At 46.3% G+C, this 17071-nt stretch overlaps 1 protein-coding gene across 5 annotated transcripts in view; it reads right to left on the bottom strand.

The window, feature by feature from the left end:
- wwtr1 (WW domain containing transcription regulator 1) overlaps window positions 1-12844 on the bottom strand; it is a 55094-nt gene extending 42250 nt beyond the window's left edge. For 2 of the 5 annotated variants that reach the window (XM_063200862.1, XM_063200864.1), the window contains exon 1: window positions 11655-12840. In XM_063200862.1, the coding sequence (XP_063056932.1) occupies window positions 11655-12073 (419 nt within the window). In that variant the 5' untranslated portion in view covers window positions 12074-12840. Of the gene's footprint in view, window positions 1-11654 lie in introns of all 5 variants that reach the window. The other 3 variants (XM_063200861.1, XM_063200860.1, XM_063200863.1) reach the window with 3 other exon arrangements.
- Window positions 12845-17071: the final 4227 nt, after the last annotated feature.

The raw sequence follows: 17071 nt of genomic DNA, 5'->3' as shown, positions 1-17071 counted from the left end.
CTAGACATTTGCCAGATCATGATGTGTATTTAATGGAATATCCTTGCATGAATTCCAGCTGTCAAATACCATTTTCAAATTCTGAACGAGGAGCGAATAGGTCCCTGTCAGCTTGTGTCCAGCTTCTTTCCACCTGAACATGACTGTCTGCCCACACTGGGACAGCCAATATCAATGATAAAGAAGAAGACAAGCAGCCACATGTCAGGCCAATCACGGCAGCGGACAGCTTTGACCTGGCCTAAGTGAAAGCCATCTAAACAGGTCCCTAAACTCAATACATGCACTGTAATGAGGAGCCAATTCTGGTCCCCCTTTAACCCTGGACCCAGGACAACGTTCCCCTTTGCTTCTCTAAAGGCAATGTCAGTGCCACTTCACTAGAGACCATGTGACACGTAACCCTGCCAGTCAGTGAAGTGCTGTGCAACCAGAGCCACAGGACGAGCCAGCTGAAACTCAGTCCACATTGGGGATGTCAGGGACAGCTGACACCACAAATGTTCCCCCACCCTGTGTGCCCGTCCCGTCCTGTCCTGTCCTGACGTCTCTCTCCCCAGGCCTATTGGAGGAGGAGGAGCCCTGCTTCACTCTGATGGGGACAAGCTTTTGAGTTAATCGCCCAGTGCTTGGCCACTGCCTGAACCCAACAAGGCCTGTTGTGGCACCAAAGCAGCACAGCATCCGTCTTGCTGTGCCACAGAGTGCTAGATAGGCAATCAATAGCTAATCAGTGTCTGGAATCGTAAAGGTCTAGCTAGCCAGCGCTATGATGGTGGCTAAGGCTGCGACGAAGTATGTGGTTATACCTGCCTGACACCTCAGCAACAGGTGTTTGAGATTGTGTGTGACTTGAGTGCTTCCTCTGACTTGATCTGATGGAACGCCTGAACGAACACATGTGCATACACACCCACACGCACACAATTTTTTGTTTTCACATCAAGGCACTACCTTCATCATTTGCATAAAAGGAAATCGGATATGCAACACACTTAATGGTTATGGTGTTTATTGGTGATGATTCACCGGGAGAAAATGCACTTTGCCCAAGTGGAGTGTGGAAAGACAAACCCAGGCAGTGGCAGAATAAGATGTGAAAACAAGAAAGGGAGGTGTGGTTGAGAGGGGGGGGGGTGAGGAGGTCTTCACATATCCCCAGCGAAGAATCTCCATTCACAAGGGAGGAGGAATGTGCATGCCTGCGTGCCCTTCAATCGATAGGGAGGGGGACCCCCAAAAGACACACCGCCTGCTTCTCCAGGGTCTCCCTATTGTCACTTAATGGCTACATCAAGGCCTCACGGGACAATAAGTATTAGACCACGGTTTACTTGTTCCCCGACATGCCACCGACAGCAGAGGACAATCCATCACATGTGACACGTGGCTTAAATTGGTGCCCCACTGCCCCCCCGCCCTGGTCCGTCTTTGCCCAGCCAACCCTACAGATCTCTTGCCCTGACCCTCATTGTTGACACCTTTGCCCTAATATAACTGCCAACCCACCCCCCACCCCCCTCAACATGCTCCCACAATCATCAACATCATCTTCTGAAGTGATGTGAATGCATGCCTTGGCCGGCCACGGAGAACTGAATGAAATGCCACTGGAACAGAGAAGCTATGAGGGCCAACCCCCCCACCCCCCAAACCCCCTTCGACTAGTTTTTGAGCTGCTCAGGGAACAATACACCCACATAGCTGCTGCTCACATTCCAACTGCCGTGACTAGTGAGCAAGAGGAGAAGGGGGGAGGACTGGGGAGGGCCAGGGCTGCCAGTGAGCAAGCGAGCAAGTGGGCGGCGCTCAACCTTTTCCAGGCCCCGCCCACAGACATACACTCCCACACAGACAGCAGCCAGCCAGCCAGCTGAGCGGGGAGTGAAGCGAAGGGGGAAAAACAGCCTGTGGGACTTCAACTGCTGGCCTCCATTTTACCAAGTTAAAAAATAGTCTGCAGTGCAGTCTGGTTGTGGCCCGTGATTAAAGGAAACTACTCTGCTACAAACTACTGCTCTTTCCTCGCAGCAGGGACAGCCCACTGTGTGCGTTTCTCAGGCACACAATGTCACAGGGGACTCTAAAGAAATATGCGTTTGGGGTAAAATAAAACAAGTGGTGATAAAAACATGAGGCCATTCTTGTTCCACAAAATATAGAGATAGTGTGCATTACACAGAGAGCAGACATTTTGATAAACACCCTGTGGTCTAGGCAGTCATTCCTCCGACAGCCATCTTGAACTCTTCAGGAATGCAAATTGTTTTCTGGATAATTACCCTTATTTTGTCTACCACACAGCTATAAAAGACTGCCCCAGCAGCAAACTATTCTTCCACAAAACGTTGGGAGCCATTGTCCCACTTCTTAACTTAAAAAATGAATAAAAGAATTCAACATTTAGCAAAGAATGAAACGGCATCTGTTCAAAATAATGTCGACATAAGACCATCTGGGGATACACAACAGCAAAACAAAAATGGACTGGAAAACTGAGTCATATGGTCTGTGTCATGGCACGATCCAGGCTGGACGGACAAAACAAAACAGGGCAGAAATCCAAGTGGAAAGAGGCAATAATCTTTCTGATGAAGAGGGTCGAGTCCATTTTCTTCCCCTCTCTCCCCCTCCCCTTCGTGATCTTTGAAGTCTGTGACTCATGTTTATTGTTTTTAGAACTTTACGAAACCCCCAAAGAGATAGGGATGTGTCCCTGCAGCCATTATCCTGGCAAACAAAAGGAAATGACCAGTTCCATATCCTGTAGACAGAGCCATCGCTTTCAACTGCTTATTGAAAGGCGCTCACAGGGGTGGGTGGGGGTTGGTGGAGAGGGGGGTTGGATTATGGAAAATACCGCTCCAAAAACAACTGTGCACACGGCCATGGGTAAACTCACGCTGGCTTTATTTCATAGCTGTTAAATGGAGATATACACTGTCTGGAGTGATGGAGAGAGCCAGAAAAAGCCATTGCGATGGGCCAAGGACAACCGAGAGGTTGGAATTTTGGGCAGGCTATTGCTTAGACGACCCAAGTCATTTCTCCCTCTCTACCTATGTGTGGGGATTGGTCCGATGTCTGTCTAAAGAGCACCTCTGAAATAGCCAAAAAGTATGTCTCTTCTTCACAGTTTTAACAAATCTGAGGGAAAGTTTTCTAATACATGCTTTAGCCCCAGACAAATGCTTGAAAAACACAGATGAGGCTTTTAAAAACACACCTTAATCTTTAACATTTTCTTTCTCACTAACAACTAAGAGAAAATCAAATCACATTGTATCTACCTTATAACCTTGTTAGGATGCAAAATATTGATCAATTAATTAATCGTTAGTTGACTGACCTTATCGATCGACTTACGATTAATTGATAAGCAGCGTTTTCCTCCGAAATCTAAAAGTTTCCCGAAAGAAAAACTATAAAATCTAACAATTTAAATTAAATTGAGATAAAACACAGCATTTAAATTAATTATATTTTAATCCTTTAATACAAAGGTGATTTAAATATCCCCAATATTCACACCCCTCTTCAGATGCCCATTTCACCTGGGTCACTTGGAATTGGCGATTAATTGCGATTAATGTTTTTAAATCGATTAACGTATTAATCGATTAAGGTCAATTAATTGTTTGCATCCCTAAACCTTATATCTCAGGACATTTACATACCATCATTGAATAATTCACAATTTTTAACTATTGAGCACACCGTGTGTGTGTATGTTCTTTCAGCAAGCTGAGCTCGTCTCTTTGGCCCTGCCTGCCTGTTGATCCATGTGGAGGGAGACATGGCCGAACATAACAAACACACAGCCGAGTCTTTCTCTCAACAATAGGAGGAGAAGCCTGCCATCTTCCTGAGGCTGAGGGGCCACAGCTGTCTTCCCGTAAGGAGACGTCTGCTCAAGGTCAACCCCACCACGACACAGGGCCTCCCAGATAGCAGAGAGGGGGGACGGAGCTGGAGCGCTGGTGCTGTTGTGGGAGAGTTGCAACACTGTTCTTAAAACATCACGAGATGTATTGGCACTACAGAGCACAGCCCAAACAGTGCAGCGGAGCTTCACAGCCCAAACACTGCAGCGAAGCTTCATCACAGTCTGCTGCTGCAAGTCGTCTAAATAAACAGTGGAACATGGCAACACACACACCTCGCTGTTGGCAGACATGTTGTAGACACAAGAAAGCTTGTGTGCGTTCCATCTCTCTCTTCATGTCTCTCGCAGGCCCACATAAAACGTGCATAATCAGTACAGTAGGCAAAAGAACATGGAGCTGATTTGAGGTCAGTGGCTCAAGTGTTTTGGGAGAGAGCAACAAGTTAGGCCCAAGTTTCTTTACAAGCTTGCCAAAGTCAAATTAATTTGATTAGGGCCAGGGCCCGGGTAACGTATAAATAGATCTTGTTATCTTGTCAAAAATAGACATAGTGGTCTCTCGCTCGCTGCTCCTCCCGGAGCTGCTGCGTCTTGGGCCGCTCGCTCAGAAAGGGGTCATTGTTTTAACCGTCGCAGGGTGTGTGTGTGTGTGTGTGTGTGTGTGTGTGTGTGTGTGTGTGTGTGTGTGTGTGTGTGTGACGGCCGAGGTTTGAGGGCGTTAAAAAGATCAGTGCGGCGGTGACATCATGGACCTTGAGCTCAAACACCCGTCGTCCGTAGCGCAACTGCTGCATGCACCAAGACAAAGCCCAGACAAAAGAGAGCACTGGTACGGTTGAAAGGGAGGCCATGTCCCCTACCCCCCCCCCCCCAACATCCCAACTGGGCCACTAGGGAAGAGGGGTCAGGTGTCCTCTGTTGTGCACCATGTCCCATCCACAGGCCCCATAAATATCTAACGGCCACTGTGCTGCTGGCGTGGGGAGGACAGACACAGGGACAGACAGACGAACACAGAAAACTGAGAGCCGGGCAAGGGGCGCAATACTGAGCGCTAGTCATCAGATATTTGTTGTGTTGTGGTGAGTGTGTGTGTGTGTCCTCGGCCCGTGTCCCATCCACAGGCCCCATAAATAACGGTCACTGTGATGGTGGCGTGGGGTGGACAGACACAAGGAAGGACAGACGCAGGGATAGATGGACAGATGGACACACGGACACGGAGGCCCAGGCAAGGGGCGCCAGGCTGAGCGGTGGCCACCATCAGCTGTTTGTTGTGTTTGTGTGTTGGACAGTCGACCGCCCCTGCAGCATTGTGGGCCGCCATTTAGCAGTACTGCACACTCCACAACATGGGCCTTTGTCCCATTAACCCCTCTGTGGCAAAACACCTTTCTATGGGCCCGGGAGCTTTTTGGCTTCCCTAACGCCCACTGGGGTGGGGTGGGGGTGGGGGTGGGGGTGGGGGGGACGACAAGTGTGCACTTTGTGTGGGTAAAGCCAGCCAACCCCAAAAGAAAAGTGCAGCGAGAGGCCTTATGTTGTTCTGATCATGTTACAGAAATACTTCATTGCACTGACTGATTGGCCACTCAATTGTAGATTCACTTGCTCTGCTAATGAGTCATTTTTGCAGCAAATTGAAAACTGATGTTGTGAATGTTTCAGAAGTTGTCGAGGTCTGATGTGGCTTATTTGGGGATGAGAAGGTAAATGGACTGTGGTGATTTTTGGACAGCCCAGTAGTCATTAAAAACGTAGGAAAGAAAGAAATCCCCTTGCCCCTAGATAGCCCAGAAATTCGTGCCAAATGCAAGCCGGGCCAAAAGAAGAAGTGGGCCTACAAAACCCAACTGGTTTGAAATTAAGCCCACATGACGTTTCCTTCAAGTGTAATTGCTTTCATACAATTTATATCTGCAAGTCACGCAAAAGCCTGAAGCACTGCAGCAGTGCAGCACACACCCCCACCACAAAGACACTCTTGTCTGGAGAGAGAAGCCAGCAGACTCCATCAACACAGGAGAAAGGGAGGGAGAGAGAGAGAGAGAGAGAGAGAGAGAGAGAGAGAGAGAGAGAGAGAGAGAGAGAGAGAGCGCAGACTGTGCCGCTGTCCATAGTCAAACAACCAGGTCTTCATGCTTGTCCAAGTCACATATTGGACAGGAAGGGACTCAGGCCCAAGCCATAAGAGCTGCTTCCAAAGGCAGGCAAGCTGTCTGCTGTCTGGAGAAGATGGTCTCTCTTTCACTTGCTCTCCACTTCCCTCTCTCTCTTTCTCTCTCTGCGTCTCAACCGTTCCTTCTGCCCCATATCACTTCTCTCTTGCTTCTTTCGTTCTCCCCTTTCTCTGCCATTTTCTCTCTCTGGGGAGAAGAGATCGAGTGAAAAGCAGACGGCGGCACAGACCCTGCCACAGCTTCTTTCGCAGAGAGGCACATCTGTTATGGCTGTTCCACAGGCTGCTCTCTCTCTCTCTCTCACTCACTCACTCTCTGCTTAACTCTCTCCTTCCCTTTCTCTCTCCTCTCCCTCCTCTCTCCTTCCCTTTCTCTCTCCTCTCCCTCCTCTCTCCTTCCCTTTCTCTCTCCTCTCCCTCCTCTCTCCTTCCCGGTCTGCTGCTGCACTCATATTGCAGTCGGTAGTGGAGCCCTGGCCGGCAGCCTATTGTTTCACCCCCTGGGTTTTGGAATTTCTACCCTCTCCTCTCCTGGGCCACCTACCTACCCCCTTCATTCCATGCTTGGGGCATTGTGGCTAGAGAAAGCAGACAGGCTTTCGGCTACTGACTTTGGAAAAGGTCAGAAAAAGCGAACCGTGGGGCAGGGTGAGGGGCTACAGGTTGTAGGTGGTGGGGAGGTTGGGCGGGAATGGGTGCTTGTGTTGAGCAGTTCTTTTTGTTCTGTCTTTTTCAAAAACACCCATCATGGCCGAACAGGAGATATGCATGCACTGTTGTTTGTATGTAGTTAGTACTTGTGATATGTCACAGCTAGGTGCTCCAGTGTATTAAAATGAGCTGTGCCTGGGCCCTGCTGGGGGAAAAAAAACAGCCGAGGAGACTCTAATGACTCACCAGAGGAGAGTTGAACTCGGGAGCGCTTTGCTCTGACCACCTGTTATCCTATTGGGATCACGGGTCACCAGCGGCCAGGAAATACAAGCTGACCCCCAAACCACTTGGAGAAGCATCATGTCTAGTAGCACCGTCATGTCCCAACCAAGTAGTGATGAAAAGCTTTTGGCTCACAACAGAACTTTAGTCACCCACCCCTGGCATTACCAAAGACACAAACAAACAAACAAACACACCAAACACTACTGAACTAATTCATCTATTATCCACAAAGCAAAAACACCTGGTAGAGGGAGGAAAAACTGCTGCGTGGTTTCCCAAAAGACCTGAGGATGGGCAGCAGTGACCTGAGTTTAAGCAGCAGTGAATGGGTAGGTTTCTCCGATTACACCACCCCAGTGCTTCTCAAATGACCAAACCTGTAGTCAGCCGGCACATTCTCAATAAAGGAACACATTGAACTATTTTGTGAGCATCAAAAATATATAGTCTGAGGTGAATACTGCCAGACTAAATGCAAAAGGTCACCAACACAATCTTTAAACTCCTACCTTTAACAAACTTTAAACAAACTTTTCAACTCTGATAATAATTATATCCCATCATAACGTATACAATGGAATCATAATTAGCAGTTGCCAAGAGAAGGACTACAAACACAGTGATAGAAACACAGTCACGGACGTTTCTGAAGGTCAGTAAAGTCAAAGCCAAAAGACTCGCTTGAATCAGATTATAATTAAACATTCTCCATTCCCTAGTGTTTATTCAGTTATTTGGTGACTAACATTTTGAAACTAACTGAACGGCAGCACAAGATGCCTATGAAAATAGCAGACGACAAAACCAAAGCTCTCATACTGGGAACATACCAAGGCACTACCACAAAATAAAACTTGCATTTTACAAGAACACAAGAAACTGACAATTAGTCTGATCTCCTTTTGTGTAAAAAAATGGCAGAAAGGATATGTAGACACTTCAATGGTGTCGAATGTATAGATAATTACAGACTACTCAGAGATGAAGCGGGAGGAAGGGGAGGGGGGTCGACTGAGAGGATGGCAGGGCCTCTAGTAAAGCTAGCTGGCCCCTGGGCCGTTTTGTAAACCGGAGGGGGGTTGAAGAAAGACATGCAGCTGCTTAGCCATGATCAGAGCTTGCACTCCTCCTTCCTCCTCTCTCTCTGCCTCCATCACCCCCCCACCCCCTCCGCCTTCCATCCCAAGCTCCCCACTTTCATGTCTGTATGAGAACACTACGATCAAATCACCCCCGAGAAAAATTGTTTACCAACTCTGTTTTGCTCCGATTAGCTCTTTCTTTCTCTCTTGCTCTGTTTGGTGTTATTCTGGTGAGGAGCCGAGCACACAGGGATCCTGACACTCAACGTTTTGCTGGTTGGCCAAGAGCCTGGCTTTGGCTTGAGCTGCCTCTGCATCCATCACAGCAGACAAGGCCAACCACCTCTGCTCTCTCTCTCTCCATCCTCATAGGCTGGGCCAGAAAAACATATTAGGGAGACAGAATACAGACAACAACACCTACTCGGGAAGGACGGGAAGACCGTCCACAGCTGTGGCGCACTATCAGGCCAGCCATGGCCATGAAGAACAATCATGTAGAGTCTCCCATCATCCCTTCCCACAATGTAGACCTACAGTCATCCACTCTCACTAGTCTGAAGTGAATGCTTCCAGGCCTTAGACTTAGACATGTCCTTCATACGCTGACAGACAGAGTAAGGTTTTTGGCTACCATCTAGTTTACGTCCCTGTTACACAAGTTCAGTTTAACAAAGTATCTAAACGTGTGTGCCATGTTGTACTTGCAATGTACCTTTGAGTTAGGCATGTATGGTCCAAGTACAGAACATGGCATGTTGACACATGTGAATACACCAAAAGGGGTTTGTAGACTGCTGAGCAATTACACAGTATTTTTTTTCTCCTAAAATTATTTTCTTTTCAATTTTTTCTTCTAATAAGGGGACTGTTTAGCACCAGAGAGCTACCGAGGGGTCAAACAACCATAAAATTATCAAGTCTGTCTGGTTTCCTTGTGCAGAGAACCTGTATCAGTAATGTACGTGTTTCAGTGACAGCCACCTATCTGTCTCTGAGGCACTGATTTCAATGAGCCACGACCCGGTGAGACACCCTCTTGGTGTGGCTGCACACACGGACAAATATCTGCATGTCTGTCTACACCACTGGTGCCATATCTACTTGGTACATATCTGCTGTGGATCCAGTCTAGGCCAGTTCCACACTGTGTCTGTGTGTGTGTGTGTGTGTGTGTGTGTGTGTGTGTGTGTGTGTGTGTGTGTGTGTGTGTGTGTGTGTGTGTGTTGGAGCGGGCAGGGGGGGGGACTGGGCCTTGCATTAAGGCCTTTATGTGCTCAGGGCATCATTACCTGCCTACCACTGACAGTGAGACTTTGTCTTTCTTGACTGTTTAATTGCAGGGTGGGGTGGGCCAAGAAGATTTTCTGCTCGTTTGCTTTTGTTGGTGGTAGAGGTGCCAACTGAAGCCGTGGCAGGTACCGACTCGTTTTTCCCGCAGCCTGCAAGGGTGGGTGGGGTGGGGGCACATCTGGACCGACAACGCAGCATAGCAAAACAACAACAAGGCTAGCGGCTCATCATGCACCGGGACCGCGAGAGCTAGCTGGTAATGCTCTGCCTTCCTTTTGGGATGTTAATCAGTACCAAAACAAATCATTACCCCCAAACAAGTTAGATTTGTGTGTGTATAATTGTGTGTGTAAGTGTGTGTGTGTGTGTGTGTGTGTGTGTGTGTGTGTGTGTGTGTGTGTGTGTGTGTGTGTGTGTGTGTGTGTGTGTGTGTGTCCGCCTGGTGGGGTGGGGGGTGGGGGGGTCTGTCTTTGAGTAACATGAGCTCTGTGACAAAAAATAGGCAGCACCTGATAAGAGTGGCTCTGTTTCTGCTGTTTCGAAACAACATTCCATCTCCCCAGAACTGTCAGTTTGTTCCAATAAGTTTCCATTCTCTTCTGGGCTTTCTTCTGCCCTTCTTTTACAACCTGCTAAAACCTTGCAAAATCCTGCACAAAATAAATTGTAAATATGTGCGAGCGCGTATGCGTGCGTGCGTCACAAAACACATTCACTTCATCACATGATGAATATTGACTAACTGAAAATGTAGGCAAAAAAGCAACTAAATACAGTGAAACATAAATGTACACTTATATTGTTCTGAGGTAATGGTGGAAAGCTCGCACATCCACAGGAACGTCTGACCTGGGAGCAGGACCACAAGTGACTAGACGATTCTGAGAAAAAGTCCGCTGCACGACCAGGATTTCTTTTGCTCCCACTATTGTATTTTTACAATAAAAATAAAATATTGGGAGCAAACGAAACACTTATATTGTTCTCCACACTTTTGTCAATGTGGAAGGATTCAGGCCAATGGCAAAATTAACTTAGTGTCCCCTGTGTGGAAGAAGGCCACCCTGCCAGGCCAGACGTGCCCTCTGTAGCAGCTCATCTCTCCACTCAATCAGTAAACTATTGTGTCACCAGAGACGGCAAAGAATAGATTTGCTTAGCCGTCTCTTTCTGAAAAGGGGAGTCGAGTCAAAACACTCATTTGCATTGAGACAGACTCCTGACAGCTCAGAGACAGAGATATTCGTAGATACAAGATAGGGATAGCACCTCCTTATCACGACGACAGGGGAAACTTAATCACTGCTTAGGTGTGTGAAAGGTGTGTGTGGCTGGGTGCACGTGAGTGTGTGTGTGTAGACGATGATACTAAGCCGGTGTGGGGACTTATTTAACTTAAAGACACACCCTGATGCTGTCACTTCCTGCAAGAGCACACTGGCTTAGACTCAACAGAGCAGAGGTCAACTCCAGAGCAAAGAGCTCATCAAGAAGGCACCGTATCTACCTATGGGGATCTTCGGCCTGCCAGAATGTACACTCATTATGACTGAAAATCTTGAAACCATAGATACATGACATAGATGGATGACTTGCAGAGTAAGTTCGTGGGTAAAGCTTCTTTGCTGAGGGGTGTGGGAACTGTTTGGGGCGGAACAACCTTCTCCAATAACAACCACTGTTGTTGAACATGTAGCCTACCACAGTACGATCCAGTGATCACGCAGAATACCCTCATTTCTAAAATGGCTCACCCTGAAGTTTAGTATTTAGTAGTATTTATTAGTGTTTAGTATTAATATGAAACACAAATGCACAATAGGCTGCAGCATGGATGAAAACAATGGTACAACAGTGGTGGAGATCTTTTGAAACTAGGCTCAAATTGGCGGTGCGCTGATTGACAGCTACAAGTTGAGACAGGTAGGCCTCCTGCTCACGTGAATGACACTTACATACAGGGGAAGGTGAGCTGTGGGTGACAAGGGAAGGCACTGACAAAAAAAACTGTGCCAAGGCAGCTCCATCAGAATGCGTAATCTGTGCACGGCACTCATGCGTGTTGCGCGTAATCATTCTGTAACCATAATTTATCGTCCAGTTGAGCGTATTGGCAGTACTCTAAAGACTCAGTTCACCAACTGCTCGCCTGTGTCACTTAATAAATTGCAACTCCAACATATAACTTGTTTTTTATTAAAGAGTGTTTAACATCAGGTTATCAGAGAGAATAGTGTGATTCCATTCAAAGACTGAAACTTGTGTATACACTTACTTGAGAAAATATTTTTGGCCGTTGGCTGTGAACGCCATCTCCCATCCTGGAGGCAAGGGTAGCTCCTCGGCAACATCGAAAGACTGGTGCCGGATATGTGAATGATGTACCGGGCTTGGTGTTGAGGTGGTCCCCACTCCAAGCTGGAAAGACGCTGGTAAGGATTTTGACCGGGCATGTGCATGTTGTTGTTGCTCTGTAAGTCTGGGTGGGTGGCTTCCCGAGTCGGTACTGGACTGCCGAGAGTGGGATCCTGAGTCAGGTTCCTTGAAAAAGGACTCGGGTAAAACTTTTTTCCTCCAAGAACTGGGTCTCGGGTTCATAACCGAGTTGAAAAGAGCTTCCAGGTCCGTGTCAAGGTCCTTTGCAACATGGATAACTTGGTGCCCCGGCATAGGTTGCAGAGGATTGTTGCTCATTTTGCTTGATTTAAAGTTGGAGGGAAATTAAAAATCTAAATAAAGGACTCAGTTATCAGATAACCACAATACCTCCTTCGACAGACCTAAATTTCTTGCGTAGTTCACTTGTTGGGCCAAACTCTGGTAGCCTACGCGGAGCTAACTTAGGCTATCCACCCTACCACTTTCCAAAAAAGTTACATCAGAATAAATCCCAGCAAGCGAGCAAGAGAACACGAAATGTGTTCTCTTCATGAGAAAGCGTAAAAAAGAAAAATTCCTGTACACGCCGGAGACGTTCCTCGACAGACCTACTACCACTCGCACTGCCTTCCCAAAGTTTGTAAACTCAACTTTTCCCGACGCCTGTGTCAGCATTCGCTAATGAATTATTCATGAGCCCGAACGCCTGGAGGCACTCACGAACAGTTGCGCGAGCACAAACCACACCAACAAAAACTTTTCAAACAAAAGAAGCGACGAAACTGCTATATTAATTAATTAAGAGAGAGTAAAACCAACAAAAAAACTAGGGCTGAAAATGAGGCAACTTAACTTTTATGACTTTTCCAACAAATGCCAGGCTATTCTGGATACTCGTACGGACAGACCCTATTTTCAGATCACTCGGATTTTAAACTGATAAATAACCACAAACCACGCACGTAGGCCCTACGTGGTGTGAAGTTAAGATAGTCTATGTCTATCCAAACTTGCGTGAAAACAATTGACAGTGATCTAGGTAGGGTAATTAATACCCCGTGAGTGAAATCTTGACACCTAGAAAGTGTGAACAGTGGCAACAGGTTGATGACTATTCGGATAATAAGCCATCGAATTCCCTACCACTGCTGCGCATACATATTAATTTGACCATATATAGGCATATGAATCACAAGCCGCGCCCACTGTCGTGTTAATAGTATGTTTTTTTGTACGAGAAAGCAGCTGTTAAATATTTATATTAAAAAAAAACTAGTGTGACCAACACCTGGAGTTGCGTAAAACTCACTCGAAATCTTTAACAGACGAGCGCAATTTGCTAGAGCATTATTGTGCTACCTCACTGTTTCCAACACGCGTGAACACTAATCATGTTTCTCATTAGTCTCTAGAAAACAAGGACTGATTGTTGTAACACACTATCAAGCATATTGAACACATCAAGCGGATAAGAGTAGGCCTAGGCCTGCATCAAGCTCCTCCAGAGTATTCATCATTTTGATAACTGCCAGATTTATGAAGACCATTGGTGATTTCTTTTCAAGTGTATTTTGAGACCAATTAATGTGATACTTTGATATATAGGCCTACTAGGCCTACTTTGCTGATAATAAGATTATGGTGATCTACTGTAGGGCCTAGCAGAATATTGTAGGCAATAGGCCTACCAAAATCACAAAGGCCATCACTCACAACACAGAAATCCATTCAAGTGTACAGAGTACATTAATGTCAGCTCTGCATGTGATGGCAGGCCACATCAAAGGCACAGCTGTCCCCACTGATGTCAAATGCTAAGGAGTGGCGCGTGGCGTGTGACTCCACCATCATCCCCACCTCCATAACATATTCTATTCTCTAGGTCCACAATGCCATGCCGACTGAGCTGCCCATGCCGACATGGAATGTGTGTGTGTGTGTGTGTGTGTGTGTGTATGTGTGTGTTTGTGTGTGTGTGTGTGTGTGTGTGTGTGTGTGTGTGTGTGTGTGTATGTGTGTGTTTGTTTTATATCACTTGTTATAACCTGACATTATTTCACCGTGGTTGTGAGGACATTTTGGCCGGCACATTATCATTACATTTGTTGTTTTGCATTAAAAGTGCAAAAAAACATTTGTTTACTGACAGGTTAGGGTTAGAGATTGTTTTGGTCAGGGCACAGTTAAGCATTCACTAGTGTTGTAGGCTAGTGAGGCAATGGAAGGTCCTCACACTGATAGTAATACAAGTGTGTGCGTGACGTGTGTATGAACTGTGCATGAGACAGAAGAGTGTGAGTGTGTGTGAGGTCTCCTTCCCACCACCACTATGAGGAGCCCATCCTCCCTCAAGCCAGACCCCCCCCCCCCACACACACACACACAGTTGCATTGGACACACACCCGCTCACAACCACCCACACACTATACACTCGCACACCCACACACAGAGCTTCCCTACTGTCTGCCTTTTGTCTCACTTTTATAACGCCTCATCACCTTCCATTGACTGGCATAATGGATAGTAAAGGCATTTAAGGACTGCTTGCTTAGGCCGGGAGTGTGATTTTTGCCCCGGGTCAAGTAAGCCACTGGTGAAAGTGTCATCAGCAACTCATTTAGACAAGTTGTGGCCAATCCCGTGTCAAGTAGATGATTATCATTTTATTACACTGCAAATTTCCCCAGAATTTCTGAATTAGCAACATGTTTACATCAGTTCGAAGTTAGTCAACACCATAGATCACAGCTTTTCAAATACGTAGATGCCCGGCGTGGAATCTCTCTCGTCTCGGCGCCTGTGTCACCCGAATAAATGCATCTGTCCACCAGAACAGTTGACTCAAGCATAAGAGGAGCTGGTGCCTGTTGTGAGCTTTTAGCAGCCCCAACCCCACCACCACTTGCCATAAGAACCACCATAAGAAAGCCACCTGTTGCTCGAGTGCCCTCAGTAACCTATAGGGCAATACTTCTTCTGGACCTCTGCTGACTGGGATCCCTCTATGCCACTTTTTAAACCATGACAGGCAGGCCTGTAGGAAATAGGACACACACACACACACACACACACACACACACACACACACACACACACACACACACACACACACACACACACACACACACACACACACACACACACACACACACACACACACACACACACACACACACACACAAGCGGACACACTGATGAAGACGTTTATGGCGAAAGGCAGCAGAGGGCAAGGACAACAACTAAATGGACAAACAGAAAGCACTGTTCAAGGCTAGACTAGACAAACTGTATTCATTGTACAACATCTCCACGGACAGTCTCAAAGTTTTTCTTGCACTCCAAAATGTCAACTAAAAAGTCAATTAAAAAGTTTAAAAAGTCAACTAGCCAAACTAGCCAAGTTGTAGAAATGGGCAGTGTTGACTTACCATGAACACACCAATTTATAATATACTGTACATAAAAAGTATAGAGGCTAATATGTGTATAATATGTATATTACCGTATAATATACTAATGTACTCTATGTATGGGATAAGTAGATTTGTAATGACTTGTCATGGGCCATAGTACCGTGCCTGGTACCTCACGACAGCTCTGGCTCTCCTTGCACTGCAACAAGGCAGTTGTATACCTCCTTTAAAAAAAGGCTTGCGTTGACAGGAAACAGAAAGGCAGTATAGGAGGGGGACACCTGTCAGTCTTGTGGCCACTGGACTCTCAGTCAGGCAGTCAGTGGGGTAAAAATATAGTGTGTTTAGGGTGTGTGGGTGGGGGAGGGGTATCTTACGCTGCACCTGGACCATGGAGCTGGACATGGACTACTGCTGCACACGACACGTCACCAGATACAGGATAATGGCAGGAACAGGACATGTTTCCTTTAGACCACTACATCTGTCTACTGAGTGCTACCTATAGGGCTACTGTATTTTGAACGTGTAGAGAGCCAATATCTGCCCGAGACAAAGTCCTTTGATATCAAATCAAATAACAAATAAGTTCTCAATTCTCTAGAGGTGTTATTATTAGGAAGATGTGAGCATGTACTCAGTCCTTGACATGTACTCGGCCAATTAAACTATTATGATTGTCCCAAAGCCAGGTAAACATGTGGTATGATCTTTGTCCTTTAAAAAAAAATAACATTCAATTAGTGTTCTTAAGTCCTCATGAACATAGTACATAAGACTATGATCTTGCCGTAAGTTCTATCTTACTAAAAACAGCCAAATTGCCACTACCTGGCCATATTTCAACAGTTCATATTTGGTTTGAACAGTCGTAATCGTCAAGAACATTGATCACAGATCATGATGACTAAAAAATGAGAAGCACAGTTTAAATGTATTTTCCAGTTACATTACGTTTAGGCTGGCCAAGGCCTGTTGTGGTTAGGGACTTGATCTTAGGGTCAGATGGTGGCAGGGTTGGATGCCATCTTTACCTGTAAGGTGCACTGTGCACTGTGCACTGCCTGCCCTGTTGTCTCTATACCTTCATCCATGGCTGAAGTGTCCTTGAGCAAGCACCCCTACCCACACCGCTCAAGGGACTGTAACCAATACCCTGTAATAACTGTAAAGTTGTACACAGCCATATGGTACCCTATGTTAACATGATGAGTAAATTCAATTCTCCTTTATTTTGATTCAAATAAATGATTATAGTCATGTCAAGAGGATGGGAAAGAGGATCACAATCAATCAATCAAGTTTATTAGGACCATGTGCAATTAAAAACAAGACACCTGTTGCCCTGAATGTTAATAATTAGATTGGAGCAAAACCCTCAGGACTTCAGCAGGGGTTTCTGATCTGGCCAGTCTGCCTGGAACTATAGGCATCTGGTTTTCTCCAGTTTTGCAACAGAACTGGTTATTGTTTTAAACTGCACCCTAAACATGGCAGAGCCGCACGTATCCATCACCTCACAGGTGCCCCTGCGTTCAGGTTCATGCAAGGAGCGAAAGTGGTTTCGTGATAAAAGCGCAAAGCGCTGAAAACGCAACTGAATGGCGAGAGATAAGTCAGCGATTTGACTCCCAGCAAAGGGCCAGTCAGGGCAGGGTGGTGTAATCATTAACCCAGCGCAGAAAGAAGACTTTTTCACCCCCAGAAGAGATCCTTACAGAAGGCCGCAAGACTTTAGGGCATCAGTTAATGAGACCATGATACAATCACGTATGTGACAGACAGCCAATCCAAATGATGTAAGGCATTGCTTTAAATCTCAGTCTTTTTTTAGCAACTAAAAACAAACTACAGACAAACAACAGGGATGTATAAAACAGACAAAACATGGTACACAGC

This window comes from Engraulis encrasicolus, chromosome 6 (assembly GCF_034702125.1).
Source record: "Engraulis encrasicolus isolate BLACKSEA-1 chromosome 6, IST_EnEncr_1.0, whole genome shotgun sequence".
Taxonomy (NCBI): Eukaryota; Metazoa; Chordata; class Actinopteri; order Clupeiformes; family Engraulidae; genus Engraulis; species Engraulis encrasicolus.
This window is presented reverse-complemented; position numbering and strand designations above follow the sequence as displayed.